This window comes from Pelodiscus sinensis, chromosome 1, assembly GCF_049634645.1.
Source record: "Pelodiscus sinensis isolate JC-2024 chromosome 1, ASM4963464v1, whole genome shotgun sequence".
NCBI classification, from domain to species: domain Eukaryota; kingdom Metazoa; phylum Chordata; order Testudines; family Trionychidae; genus Pelodiscus; species Pelodiscus sinensis.
Genome location: NC_134711.1, coordinates 323,816,757 through 323,831,800, shown reverse-complemented (window position 1 = coordinate 323,831,800; position 15,044 = coordinate 323,816,757). Strand labels below are relative to the sequence as shown.

The following is a 15,044-nucleotide window of genomic DNA, read 5'->3' as shown; positions in this document are numbered from 1 at the left end:
AGAAGTCCTGTCATCTTTACTCAAGCATGACTTTTATCACAGTCAATGGCTAATTTTGACTAATTAGGGTCTTCAGTATTCATACTGTAAGTTTATCTAAATTATTAGTTTCCACAGTTCATTGTATATTATTAATGACTGGGGAAGACATTATTTCTTTCCTAAACATTCTTCTTGTTGATAAGACTATGGTGAATATATTTACATAGCCCTTGGAAGCAAGCCTCTCAGTCTGAATCAACATTCTTGGGGTAGCTGGGCTTCTGCTAGCACTTTAAAAATAGCTGTGTAGACAGCTCTTTGAATTTGGGCTTGAGGTCTGAAGGTTAGACAGAGGTGGATATTAAAACTGTTGCTTCAACAGATATACCCTGTGACTTTCTAAGTGTGGCTGTTATCTGCTCCCTCTCTCTGCTCTTGGGGGGTTTAGTCTTCTCTATGCACATCATTTCTGGAATTCACTGTCCCTGGATGTTCAGAGTCTGATCCTTATGTTTGAAGTTGGCAATAAAGACCTCTGATTAGTTCAGCAATTGGTTGGTTGATTGGTTGCTATTAATCAGCTCTTTTTACTGTAAAATGCTGAGAAAAATATGGAAGAGAAGCATAAATAAGAAAAAAACCAGTTTATTTAAATAAAAAAGTGGAATACAAGAATAAAATAAAGTGACAGTTTCAAAAAATGAAACTACTCATGAATCCCATGCATCTGGGAATTTTAATATGCCAATATGTCAGTAGGGTTCCATATGCTCTTTCAGTGGAGGAAATGAGAAGAACATTATTTTTTCAAACTTCGAGTATTCTTCGTTTTGTTAAATTTATAGTTTACCTTCGAATTTTTAGATCAAATACTGCTTTTTCCCCCTCAAGTTTGTCTAAAAAAATACCAAACAGAGTAAAATGAGTCAAGCATAATTTAATGTAACTGCCAATTTTTATATAACCATATTTATCTGTCTCTGAAAGATTGGAGCAGATATGAACACTTACAAGATCTTTATCAAGCATTCTTAAAACTAAAATACCCACCTGGGGAAGTAAAGAAACAGATTGACAAGGTCAGAAGTCACCTACTACAGGACAGGCCCAATAAGGCAAGTAACAGTACAACAGTAGTTATTATCTACAACCGCCAATTAAAACTTTTCTAGCATGTCACTGATAATCTACAACCTAAGCTAGAAAACAATCCCTCACTCTCACAATATTTTCACAATTTAAACATGAAAGGAATGTTACTCACCTTCCAAAGAATTGAGAAATTTGAGGTATTTTAAATAATGCCAAGCTGGTGACCAAAAGGAAAAAAAGAACACCTCCAATTACAGTTCCCAAAATTATGTCTTTGGAAACTTGGAAAGAAACAAACACAGAACATTACATTTTGCACTTGGGACTTATAGATACAACTGTAATAAATATTTAAGTAGCAATTGTAATTTGGCCTTTTATGAAGTGTTTCGCTCTCTCTCACACGTGCACACACACACAGAATTATCTAATGTGTAAACTATGTAACAATATTATAAAAGAGGGCTTCCAACGTGTTTTGTCTGTACACAAGTTACCACTGCTGATTGCTTCTGCCGTATACCCTCTTTGCCATGAATGCCAAGTAGGAAGGCAATCTGACAGAGTTACTTGCTCAGCAAACTAGATACAAATTTGTAATGTGATATACTTGCTCTTCCTTTCCTCTCTTGTCACCCAAAAGACAATAGAATTTCAGTTTGTGACAACACAAGCGATCATGGAGCAAGGAGGGAATAATTCTCTCTGTGGTCTTAGAGTGACCATACTGAGAATTCTGTTCACGTCTCAGCACTAAGGTACCAGAAAGATACTGACAAACTGGAAGGAGCGACTAAGGAGCTTGGTTGAGAGCAATGACTAAGGGGAGACATGGAGACAGTCTACAGATATGTAAGAGTTCTCCAATGCTCTGCTGCCAATCTGGGTATTTCAACAAGAGCACCCAGCAGAGGTTAGCTGCCCCAGTGAGAGAGGCAAGCTCTCAAGCTCCTGGATCTTAGGTTCCAGAGTTTTGGAGATCATAGCCAACACCTACAACTGCAGTCACAAATGGACCGATATCCAGTACACAGCACCAAGAACTATTGCTATATGCCAGTCCTTACTCAGCCAGATCAAAAGGAGAGCCACTGTATTCTACCAGTCATGTCTTGGGGACAGATTCAGTCCCACAGAAAGCATGGGTGTTGTAGCATAAGTATGGCAAAAGAGTATAAGTGTCAGACTTGGTAGCCTGTGACCATCTCCTGGAGAAAGAAAAGAACTTCTCCAGGGCACTGGAGTTCAATAGCATTGGGACAAAGAGAGCCCCAAATTAGCAATGAGAAAAAGGGTGAACAAGCCTACCAGCTGAAGACAACAAACAGCTGCCTGATATTTCCCTCCAACTAGCATGACTTCTATCTTTTATGAAATCACAGAATCATAGAATACTAGGACTGGAAGGGACCTCGAGAGGTCATTGAGTCCAGTCCCCTGCCCTCATGGCAGGACCAAATACTGTGTAGACCATCCCTGATAGACATTTATCTAACCTACTCTTAAATATCTCCAGAGATGGAGATTCCACAACCTCCCTGGCAATTTATTCCAGTTTTTGACTATCCTGACAGTTAGGAACTTTTTCCTAATGTCCAACCTAAATCTCCCTTGCTGCAGTTTAAGCCCATTGCTTCTTGTTCTATCCTCAGAGGCCAAGATGAACAAGTTTTCTCCCTCTTCCTCATGACACCCTTTTAGATACCTGAAACCTGCTATCATGTTCCCCCTTAATCTTTTCTTTTCTAAACTAAACAAACCCAATTATGTCAGCCTTTCTTCATAGGTCATGATCTCTAGACCGTTAATCATTCTTGTTGCTCTTCTCTGGACCTGTTCCAGTTTCTCCACATCTTTCTTGAAATGCAGTGCCCAGAACTGGACACAATACTCCAACTGAGGCCTAACTAGCGTAGAATAGAGCGGACGAATGACTTCTCATGTCTTGCTCACAACACACCTGTTAATGAATCCCAGAATCATGTTTGCTTCTTTTGCAACAGCATCACACTGCTGACTCATATTCAGCTTGTGGTCCACTATAACCCCTAGATCCCTTTCTGCCGTACTGCTTCCTAGACAGTTGTTTCCCATTCTGTATGTGTGAAGCACAATAGTGAGATGTAGTATGGTCAAATGATGGGAAAAGAATGAAAGGTGAAGTGTGTAGTGGTGTTATATTAAAGAACAGATGGAAAATTACAACCTCAAGGGAGAACAAGTCTCAGAAATAAAGAAATAGTGTGATCAAGGGGAAGAGAGAACACAATAATCCCTGAAGCAGCAAGAAACAGAATTGAAAGAAGGAAATAACAGAAAATATAAATATAAATGCATAGTGCTTTGCTCTAAGACACAGCCAAGATCAATCTACTCAAAGCAGCTGCAAACCTGATGTTACTAATTTATATATGATTGAACCACCAAATATAAAGAAATTTTATCTAGATAGAAACTGTTATTTAACCGATTATTGCGTATATGGTATTTTACAAAAGGATTTACAAATGTTTCACAAAGCAAATGTCCAAAACAATGTTCAACCTGCTATATTTTATTATAAATGGCAGAACATGAAACATATTGTTTCCCCTGAAGCAGACTCCATGAAACAAAACTTGAGAACCTGCTGGTTCAGAGAAGATTTGATGCAGACTGCAGGTCAATTGTTTGATATGTGAGAGCAATGCATGTAAGCTCCCCCTTTCAGACTATCTGTTTTTACAGTTCACCAAGCCAAACTGGCAAGAGAAAGAAAGGCTAACCACTCTGCAAGCGTAACTCATAGAAGTAAAGTCTGGAGGTCCGTCAGCATAACATGAAATGATTGGTAATAACAGAAACATTGATGCTGATGTAACAGATAAGAAAGAAGAAAGTGAACTATATAGAGTAGTGGTTCTCAAGCTTTTTTTTTCTCTCCAAACAACCACTTGAAAATTACTGAGGGTTTTGGTGGACCACTTAATGATCTTCCCAAATGTTGTTTGTACTCTTAGCTAACTACTGTAAAGTGCTTTGGATAAAACACCTTAATAATAAATGATTTTTTGTTCTACAAATAAAAGCACTCAACTTACAATTTATTATCAGTAGAGGTCTCTCTCCCATCACAGCATCTACTGAGCCGAGGCTGGGAAGGAGGGCTGCCTTTCTCCGGCAGCCACAGACCTAGAGCTGCAGAAAGCTGCCTTTTTCTCTGGCTGCTACAGCCCTGCTTATCCCAAATTCCCCTATCCCCTCTTGTCACCCTACTGCCCTCCCTACCTGGTATTTCCCCTACCTCATGCCAGTGCTCCCTCCCACCTATTTCTCATTCATCCCAAGGCTACCACCTTACCTTACATATTAGGGTCTAAGCATCTAATTAGTCGAGGCATGCCTGTGAGCCACTAATTAGGTGGGCAACCTTCAATCTCTCATGTGTGGCTATGCAGGTGTACACCTTAGAGGGAAGCAACCCCACACCACCTGACTGGAGCTTGTGCACCATGAGTAGTCCACAAACCAGTTTGTAGAGTTCATAGTTTGTCACAGCACTTACCACTTAGAATTGGAGGTGGCCCACTGTCAATGCTTCCCCCGCGTCCTTTGAACTTACAGTCTGGAGGAGCCCACCCAAAATTACAATGGCAGTTTCGATTATTATTGCACACCTGAAATAAAATCAACAGATAAATGGCATGAAACAAAATATAATGGATAGAATTATTAAAAGGCTAATAATATACAAGAAATTTCAATGTTATTGAATCATGTTGAAATCACATGTGGGAGGTGGGGACCAGAAGCCAACAACAGAGTGCATATAGGAGACTTGTTTTTTCCTTCTCACTGTACTATAACAAATTGAGATCTGGGCATTTTTATCTTGGAGGAGAGTCTTTTACTCTCAGAGTCAGGTGAAATTGGCTGCATTAACCTGTAGTCCTCGAACTCAATTTTTAGCAATGTATATGCTACTGTTTCTGTTTGTGTACTAAATCATTGGATGTTAGGAATGCATTTCATTGGCATTTGAGATTTTGTCAGTATCACTTATTTCAAGAAGTATCTAAAATACTGCAGGGCAGACAACCGCCACCACAGTCCCCAGGGCAAGGTGTGGGCTGGATGGCTCTTACGGCCTTGGGCGGAAGGGGTGAGGCAAAGAGCAATCAGCCCTTAGAGCTGCCCAGGCTGTAGCATGTCCCCCCCCAATCCTCGGAGCCATGAGGAGTGACACTCTGGTGGCAATTCAAAGGGGCCAAGGGCTTCAGCTGCCATCGCTGCTGCACTAAGGGCAGCAGGGAGCTCTGGGCCCCCTTGAATCTCCAGGCTCTGGGGCAATTGCCCCTTTTGCCCCTCAACGTCAGCAGACTTGGAGATACCCACATTCATCTCTTCTTGATTCCACCTTTGGTGTACACAGCTATGCTATACCTAAAATAAACAAGCCTTTAACCCACCTAGTTAATTTCCTCTTTAAAATTAGCATGGGATGAGTTTAATCTTACTGAGAAGGGCAATTTTTTATCTGAGGTTTTCCCAATCAACTGCCCCTTTAGAGCTGTTCAATCCCTTCAGTAAGAAAGTCACCAAATAAGTTGATGCTGGTCCTAGGATTGTCAGAAAACAGAGGGTTTGTAAACATTCCCATGAAGTTCATCTAGAAATGCCATACCATTGGGAGCAGGGGAAATTACTGTTCTATCATTTCTTTTTTGGTGAGGAGCAAAAGTTGTTGGAGGAGAAAACAAGAGACAATGGAGAAAAGAAGACATGGTCGTATGTGGATGGGAAACCTGATAGAAAGGAGTAGAAACTAATGAAATAATTTCCATCGTTCATCTGAGAATCTCAGTGTACTTTTAGGTTTGCAAATCTCACACATCTGTGAGGAATGTGTTACACTATCCATCCTCCGGGACAGCAATGGTCCAAAATGCCTTTTATCACTTTCAGCTGGCCTGAAGATTATGACCTCTCCTAGCTAAGGCAGACCTCTCCTCAGTTATCTATCTCTCTGTCGTGCTGGATTACTGCACTGTTTTCCATTTTGTGCTGTTCTGGAACCTTCACCTAGTACTATGCGAATGTAACACCTATGTTTTCTTTTCTGCATTGACTCCTAACTGACTATAAGTACAATATATAGAGATAATAAATTATCTACAAAACCCTGTAAAGCATGAGACCTGACTACTTTGGAGATCTTACTATGTCGTGTGTCACGCACTCTTATGGCTTTTCATCAGAGGAAGCATACAATATCTAGTGTGGAATCTCAGTTCTGAGAGATTCCAGTGTTACATTTATTATATTCTAATATACAAGGGATGTTCCAATCTTTGCTACTTACCCCTCTACCGCTGCATTTTTTGTCAGTGCAGTCATAATTCAGAGCCGTTATATTGACACATGTCCTGTTTATACATATCTGTAAAAAGTTCACACATAAATATACATTAGATAAGAAAGCTACAGTAGGAAAGCTTAGATACTGACTAATAGATATGGAAAACCTACTATACATCAAAAAGAAAGATTACTGGTTAATAACTGGCTTTTCAATGTTTCCAGCTTTCTTGATATCAAAGCATAGCCCTCTAGAAAGCAGGAAGCATTAACGTTGTGAATGTGCTCGTTTGCAGAACAGTGTTCCTTCCACTTCACCAGAAACAATATCAGAGATGCCAGAGAAGAGGGGAGGGTGGATCTATATGGACAGTCTACTCAAAGAATCAGTTGATGGCAAGTCACATTTCTCCTTTAAGTATTTTTAGTGTAAAACCTTGAATTACAACCCTCTTGAAAGCGTACATTTACATTTATCTTCCTCTTTTGCCATCTCACAGCAGTTGGTCACATTTAATCAGTATTTGGCCAGTATTTGACTACTTTAGTATTTCAAGCATTACTCAATAGGCAGAAAATCTGCTATTTTGTATCCTATGCCTTTTGCAGGATTAAGATCAATTCCTGTTCAGGAGATTCTAGAGATTCTCTGATATGATGCTGCTCATAAGGCATAGCATATATAGATCTAGGATTAAAGTTTGTACTTTATAAATCAATTTATTTATCTGGGAAGCTGAGAGCAAGAGGGTGAGCAGCTATTGGGCCACATGGGGAATCAACTGATGAATTTCATGGGGAATCAAATTGGCGATTTGACAATAGCAGATCCAAGAACTAAAACTGGGCTGGGGCAAGGATGAGAGGCAGAAACTGAGTCTGACTAGCCTAACTGTCCTGGATGACTTGACAGGGAAGTTCTTTCTTACACTCCTCCATAATTTTATCTTCTCTTTATTGGGTGGCTCTTATCCAGTGTCTGAGGAACTACGTCTACACAATAAGGTTTTTGTGCAAAAAAATGGTGGAGTGTCCACACCTCAAGTGTGCTTTTGCACAAGAAAATTGACAGAAGAGAGGGCTTTTGCTGGTAGAGTTATTCCTCTCCCCAGGAGGAATAACTCCTTTCTGCATTACAGCTCTTGTGCAAAAAGGCAGGTGTGGACACTCTGCAGGGGTTTCTTGTGTAAGAAACCCCTATTGGAAAAAGCACAGGTGCTCTGATGGCCATTCTCCATCAGAGCTTTCTTGTGCAAGAGCATCCAAGCAGTGTGGATGCTCTCTTGCGCAAAAGCACATGGCTTTTGTGATGCGCTTTGAGGTCTGGACGTGCTTTTCAACAAGAAGTTTTTGCGCAAAAACTCTTGCGCAAAAGGCTTCCTCCACAAAAACCCTGCACAGTAGATGAAGTCAGGAGGAATAAGGGTCACTAAATTCCAGTCACTAGTAGTGGTGTCACAACAGAAAACTGCAGAATTTGATCGATACTCATATTCTTAATCCTACTTCCATGTTGACTCAGATATCGTCATCACAAGAACCCTTGGTTCCTGGGAAAAACAGTTACTCTGTTATGTTGAGTTGTGATGCAGACATGTATTCCACTTAGCTGTATGAGTGCTCATGCACTAGAGAGAGAGAATCATGCCTAGCAATACCCATAGAGGAGCTGTGCTTGTGTCTTGTGCCACAACCCCTCCCCTGGCTATACGAGGCAGCACTGTCTCAGCCTCCTTAGGTCACTGAGGAATGCTACTGGCATTGCTTGTGCTCTTGTTGAATGAGCTTGCACTCCGTGGGGAGGCACAGCTGAAGCCATTTCATATGTCACCTTGACACATGATGTTGTCCATTTAGAGATGGTCTGTGAACAGGCTACTTGACCTTCATGTGATCTGTATAAGACACAAACACGTGAAGCATGAAATGGTTTAGTCCTCTCCAGATAGGACATCTACTGTGTACAGATACTGTTCCTCCAGAGAGGAATGTGATTTATGAAAGAATACTGCCTGATTCAAATGAAACCGAGAGACTGCTTCAGACAAGTGTTATTAGTTTATTAGTAATATTAGTGTATTAGTTTATTAGTGTATTAGTAAAGTCACATTGTCTTTGGAGAATCTTCTGTGAAGAGGCTCTGCCCTCAGAGCCTGTACCTTACAAAACTTTGTTGTTGCAGATGAACATGGTTTTCCAACACAGGAGTGGAAAGGGACAAGATGGAAGGGGCTTAAAAGGAGGCTCCATTGGTGCCACTATGACTATTTTAATGTCCCACAGAGGAAACAGAAATTGGACCAGCAAATGTAGCTGAAGAATCCCTTTTAAGAATCTTTCCATCATGGGATTGGAGACTACTGAACTTCCCTTACTAAAGGGATGAAATACCAATATTGTTTCCAGATGCACTTTGAATAAACTAAGCTAAAGTCCCATTGACTAAAGGTGCAGCAGGTATTCCAATATGTCCTGGATAGAAGACAGGAATGCTTGAATTCCTGGATAGAAGACAGCATTGCTTGAATTCCTGGGCCAATTACTACATAAAAAATGACTTTTTTTTGCCATCTTATTTGGGGAGGCAACCACATACAATAAGAAGTCCTGGTATGGCTTGAAATCCTCTAGTACCAAAGGGGAGAAAGATCCCAGAAATATAGAATCATCCAGAGATGAGGATGAGGCAGTTAAGTGTGCCTGAGCTGGATTTAGCTCCAGGGCTGATGGGCTCAAGCAGGACAACTCTGGAGATGCCTTGAAGGAAAATGTCACCAGTATCTGCATCTGTGGTAGACCAATGGTCACTGCCATAGCTTGGCCTCAGAGAAGAAGTGGGATTTCTGATGAGGACCACACCATGGATTTTGCCATGGTTACTCGTATGGACAGAGCATTGGTGGCTGGAGACATTGGGCTAGGTGCCTTAGTTTGAGAGTGAGACATGTGTCAATCATGGTAGTCACTGTACTCCATGATCAGACCTCAACCAGGCAATGGGAAGCAGAAAGAGGAAGATCCTGACTCAAATAACTGAGTGGTCCCAGGCTTTGGAGAATAGTGGTGGGTCAAACTGAGGGTGTGAGCAGCTCGTTCTATTCATCCCTAGCTCTGAATGACAAGGGGGCAGGCACCAATGGTGGAAATGGCACTGGTAGCACTGAGTATGTCTCCGTCGCTTCCAGTGGTGTGAGTGGTACTGACACCAAAGTCAGCATTGGAAACAAAGTAATCGATGATGCGAAAGTGGAAGACAGTGAATGCTGCCACAGCAACACTGGGAATACCAATCATAGGGGGTACCAAAGTTCCCAGTGCCATGAAGATCCTTGTACCAAGATTGGCACTGGCCCCTTTCCATTGAGTGTAGAAGGGAAGCAGTTGGGTGCAGCACTGACAGACTCATAGGTTCAGTGGTTTGGCTATTAAAGGAGGCAGTCCTGACAAAGTCCTGGACCAAATGAGATGTGAATACAGAAAGGCAGAGGAGATCCACTACTGCATGATACCTCACCGGCATGGAAGCAGCTGGTGTCACTGTTGCCCTTGGTCAACTACTCAATGCATGCTCCAGGGCTGGAAGTGTAGGTCGCAGTACAGGGTCTCTGACCTCCGATTGACAGGACATCCTGTGCACTGGCACTCATTGCTTCTTTTGGTGGAGGGAGATCAAGTCCTGACTGACAGAAGCCACCTCACAGCCCATCTTACATAACTTTTTCCTCAGCACATTTGATGGGGAAAAAGAAGTTACTCACCTCCATGCAGTAATGATGGTTCTTTGAGGTGTGTCTCCATGGATTTTGTATATGCAAAAAATTGCATATTGAACAGTTAGCAATGATATACTCCTCATCCAAACAGTAGAAATACTTGTTGAGGAACACCTCCCTGTCTTTCCTCCCTTCGACACTCCTCAACAAGAGGAGCATGAAATAAGGCCAAGAAATCAGACATTATTCCCAGATAAAGTCTATGATCTATTATTTATTATTTCTTTTAAAATATATTTTACTCCTAAATTAAACAACCCAGGAAGCAATAAACTAACTGCAAATTTCTACTCTAAGTACAAAGTAGCAAATTACAGACAGGACATAATGTTATCCCAACTTTCTGCCTAAGCAGTGGGAAGGAATAAAGTATCTCTTGAGGTCACCAAGTCCTTTAAGGTCTTGGAAGATGGAGCATGAAGATGAGACTAGTACCTGCACAAACCCTGCTGGATGCTACTATTGAAAATGTTCCAAATTCCTGTGATGTGGTGCCCTTTTGCTGCATCTCAAAGAAGAATGCAGACTTTGCTTTATGCTATTGGTAAAAAGGTACCATTACAGGAGGTAAAGAAATTATGTCGTTTATAAATGTCTTCGTTCTTTTTGCGTTTTAAAAGACAAACTTTAAAACATTTTAAAAACTACAGCTAAATGGGAAAGTGAGTAGTAGGCACTTAATAGACTAGATTTTCTGGTATCAGAATAAAACAATACTCAGAGAAAAGCAGACAAGTAGCTAGATAAACTCCTGTACACTCACCCAATGGAAGAATGAAAAAGGCCCAATAATCCATCAGTCACAAGCATGCAACCGTTTTCAAACCACTTATGATGAATATTTTTAATAACATTTGAGAATTTTGCTTCTAGATTAATATTACAAATCTAGATACCCATGCAGAATGGGTTTAGTTCAAGTCTAACTATTTTCAGAGCATATTGCAAGATTCATCTTTTTGCAAAAGCCTTTTCCTGGAACATTATTTTGTGTCTTTATAGTCCTGTGCTGGCATAAACAGAGCAAATTAAGATGAATGTAGACAATTTAGCAAATTCAGGAGAAGAGGAGATATCAACAGTCAGATTTATAAAGACACCCAAATATTAAGATAGGCAGCTAATGCAATTTTCTAAAGTTCTTAAGCATCTAGCTTCCTTTGAAAAGGGAATTAGGCAGCTAGGAGCATTGGAAAAATCTGACTCCTACTAATCTCACCACATACCCCACAAAAGAGAAAAAGAGTGTCACTATTTTCTCACCTGTTGTGAGGAGTCAAAATGAGGTTACCTTCTGGTCTCCCTTACCCACCTGAGGGTGACAACAGGTTGTCCTCAGAACTGTCTTTGAATCTTTTCAGGTAAAAGGAGGGAAGAAAACTTGGAGATGGGAACAAGAGCTCAAATCCTCCTCTGTATTTAATCTGTTCCATCTGTTCAAAAATCTAACTGTACTTACTACAGTACCTTGTTATCACCACAGGCTGCACCATCTTTCACTGATCCAACATCAGCTATCTCCATCCCAACATTAAATTCTGTACCCCAACACAAGATATCATCAACTGGAGTTTGAACTATGGACCCAAAACTATTGCTTCGAGGTATTTTTTTAATATTAACACACTGCAGTCTTCCACACAAGACATCCCTGCAAGACAAAAACAATAACAATTGCTTAAAGATTTATACAGACATTTGAAGATTTCCGTATTCAGGATGTTAAGAAGTGGGTATTTCACTAATTATGTAGTGACTGTAGTCAATAGAATTTTAATCAACGGCACGATTAGTCGATAAGGGAAGGCGCTCAGTCCCTGCTCATGCCGGGTCCAGGACCTACCCCTGATGCATCTCTGCAATTTAAATGTAATAAGAGCTGGGCAGGCAGGCAGCTTGTCTTCTACTACATTTAAACTGCAGAGCTACAGCAGGGCTAGGTCTCAAACCCAGTGTGAACCGGAACTGAGAAATCCCAGCTCAGCCCTGGCTCGCACCAGGTCCAGGAGCTCCCTTTTGTCCAGAATGTCATGTATACCTGGATGCCCTTGTGCTTGCAAACAAAGGCCACAAAGGATAAAGCAGGTCAACTGCCTCTCAGTACCTTTGTCACTGCAGAATCCAGAACTTTGTCATAATAGAAAAGGTGGGCCATGAAATACATAAATATATGTGGATAACACATTTAGAAGAACTGCAGTTACGCTTCTACAATGGAATAATGATTTGTACAACTATGGATGGATGCACATAGCTGTCATGCAGAAATCTGAAATGCCTGAAATAAGTATGCTTTGTAAGAAAACGTCGGTAGTAGGAACCACAATCCATCCTGGGGTAAAAAGCATCTAGCTGTCTTACAGTCTATTACTGCACCTATGTATTCTATTCCTTGCCCCAGTGTTAATCCGAACTGTTCCTTGTTGATGCTTAGCATAGCATCAACATAGCAAGGAAGAGATGAAGAATCAGTTGGATGGCAAATTCAACTACTGACTACCTGAACAAGCCCAGAAAGGTTTGAATTTTTAAAGATATATATTTTTGAGTTGTGACTTTTTAGAATGGTTGATCTAAAGTACGTGGCCATGGCGTCAACTGACTGGTTTTATCTTTGATCTATGGAGTTTTCTGAAATTACTGGACTGGGCAAATTCTTCATATCCTGAAAGATGAACTAATGAAAACTGGTTGATGCCAGTGAGAGTGTTCTATTCTGATTCCTGAGGACTGATTACCTGATGAAAACATGACCATGTAAATCATTGTTGCTGTCATTGAGTGTGTCAAGTAAGGTGTGATTGTAAAACCGATGGTTTGCTGAATATTATTATCCTATTTGTATGCATGTATCATGTTTACATCTGAAGTTATTAAATTCCATGTTTCATGGAAAGCAGAGATGATTCCAAAATGGGAGGGGGAAATGGGTCTAGTTAGGGAACGCCCACCCTGCAGGGAAATTCTACCCCATAGGCAGGTGAAATAGTTTGTGTATAACTTTCAAATAAAAATTGAGAAGGCAGGACATACTGCAGAATGAGGGCCATGTCTCCATCCAGTGGCCCTTTGAATGAGAGAGACAAAGTAAAAAGACACTTCTCTAGGCAGCAATGACCAGAAGGTAACCTAGGAGCTCCAGTCATACTCCCTGCACCCCGCACTTCCTGGTGGATTTTTAGTATGCCTCAGAGTCATGGAGAATGTCCCACTGCCTCTTGTCTCTCCCAGAGGCAAGGATCCCCCCCTTAACAAGCCATTCTCATCACAAGCAAGTCACTGCAGGGGAGGGGTGGGCGGGGGCGGGGAGAAGACCTCTTCCATGGTCTAAGGTTCCCCTTTTCCCCAGCGGCGGCCCACCAGGCATGGGGAGGGTTGGAGGGAACCCAGTCCCACCCACTTACTCCAGATTCCAGCCCAGAGCCCCTAGATAGCAGCCAGTAGTGGGGCTCTTCCCCTTATCCCCACAGAATAGTAGTCTCTCCCTGGGCCACTTCCCCAACCACTCCCAGAGAATCTTCTCCTGGCACCTTGGTGAAACCTCTCCCGCTTGTAACCTTCAGCTGTCATCCACTCTGCACTTCCTCCCCTCCGGTCCTGTCACTCTTCTCCTTCCTCCCACCCTTACCTGAGGGGAAGCCTTTTATAGTGGACCAGCAGGCCTTAACTGGTGAAGGTGTCCCATTAGCCTGCTACTCATGGAAGTCGGAAGAGATTCCAGAAGAATGGAAAAGGGCAAATATAGTGCCCATCTATAAAAAGGGAAATAACAAGAACCCAGGAAACTACAGGCCAGGAAAGATAATGGAGCAGCTAATTAAGGAATTAATCTGCAAACATCTGGAAGAAAATAAGGTGATAGTTAACAGCCAGCATGGATTTGTAAAGAATAAATCATGTCATGATAGGATAAGAATCTTGTGGATTAGGGAGAAGCAGTGGACGTGGTATACCTCGACTTTAGTAAGGCACTTGATATAGTCTCACATGACCATCTTATCAAATTAGACAAATACAACTTAGATGGGGCTATTTTAAGGTGGGTGCATAACTGGCTGGATTACCATTTTCAGAGAGTCATTATTAACGGTTCACAATCATGCTGGAAGGGCATAACAAGTGGGGCTACATAGGGGTCTGTGTTGGGACTGGTTCTGTTCAATATCTTCATCAGCAATTTAGATGATGGCATAGAGAATACGCTTATTAAGTTTGCAGATGATATCAAACTGGGAGGGGTTGCAAGTGCTTTGGAGGATAGAGTCAAAATTAAAAATGATCTGAACATACTGGAGAAGTGGTCTAAGGTAAATAGAATGAAATTTAATAGGGACAAATGTAAAGTTACTCCACTTAGGAAGGAACAATGTTTCGTACATACAGAATGGGAAGCGACTGCCTAGGAAGGAATACTGTAGAAAGGGATCTAGGCATCATAGTGGGCCACAAGCTAAATATGAGTCAACAGTGTGACACTGTTGCAAAAAAAGCAAAAATGATTCTGGGCTGCATTAACAGGAGTGTTGTGACCCAGGCATGAGAAGTCATTCTTCCGCTCTACTCCGCACTGATTAGCCCTCAACTGGAGTATTGTGTCCAGTTCTGGGCACCGCATTTCAAGAAAGATGTAGAGAAATTGGAGAAGGTCCAGAGAAGAGCAACAAGAACGATTAAAGTTCTAAAAAACATGAGCTATGAGGGAAGTCTGAAAGAATTGGGCTTGTTTAGTTTAGAAATGAGAAGACTAAGAAGGGACATGATAGCGGTTTTCAGGTATCGAAAAAGGAGTCACGGGGGGGGGGGGAGGGAATTGTTCTGCTTGGCCTCTGAGGATAGGACAAGAAGCAATGAGCTTAAACT

The 15,044-nt window shown here is 41.4% G+C and overlaps 1 protein-coding gene across 6 annotated transcripts in view; it reads right to left on the bottom strand.

Moving 5' to 3' along the window:
- Positions 1–614: 614 nt before the first annotated feature.
- LOC106732314 (disintegrin and metalloproteinase domain-containing protein 20-like) overlaps positions 615–15,044 on the bottom strand; it is a 106,479-nt gene continuing 92,049 nt past the window's right edge. For 5 of the 6 annotated variants that reach the window (XM_025186913.2, XM_025186918.2, XM_025186915.2 and 2 more), the window contains 5 exons: positions 11,652–11,835; positions 6,416–6,493; positions 4,619–4,730; positions 1,247–1,355; positions 615–878 (listed from right to left, as the gene is read on the bottom strand). In XM_025186913.2, coding sequence (XP_025042698.2) covers positions 869–878; positions 1,247–1,355; positions 4,619–4,730; positions 6,416–6,493; positions 11,652–11,835 — 493 coding nt within the window. In that variant the 3' untranslated portion in view covers positions 615–868. The remainder of the gene's footprint in view (positions 879–1,246; positions 1,356–4,618; positions 4,731–6,415; positions 6,494–11,651; positions 11,836–15,044) is intronic. The other variant, XM_025186920.2, reaches the window with a different exon arrangement.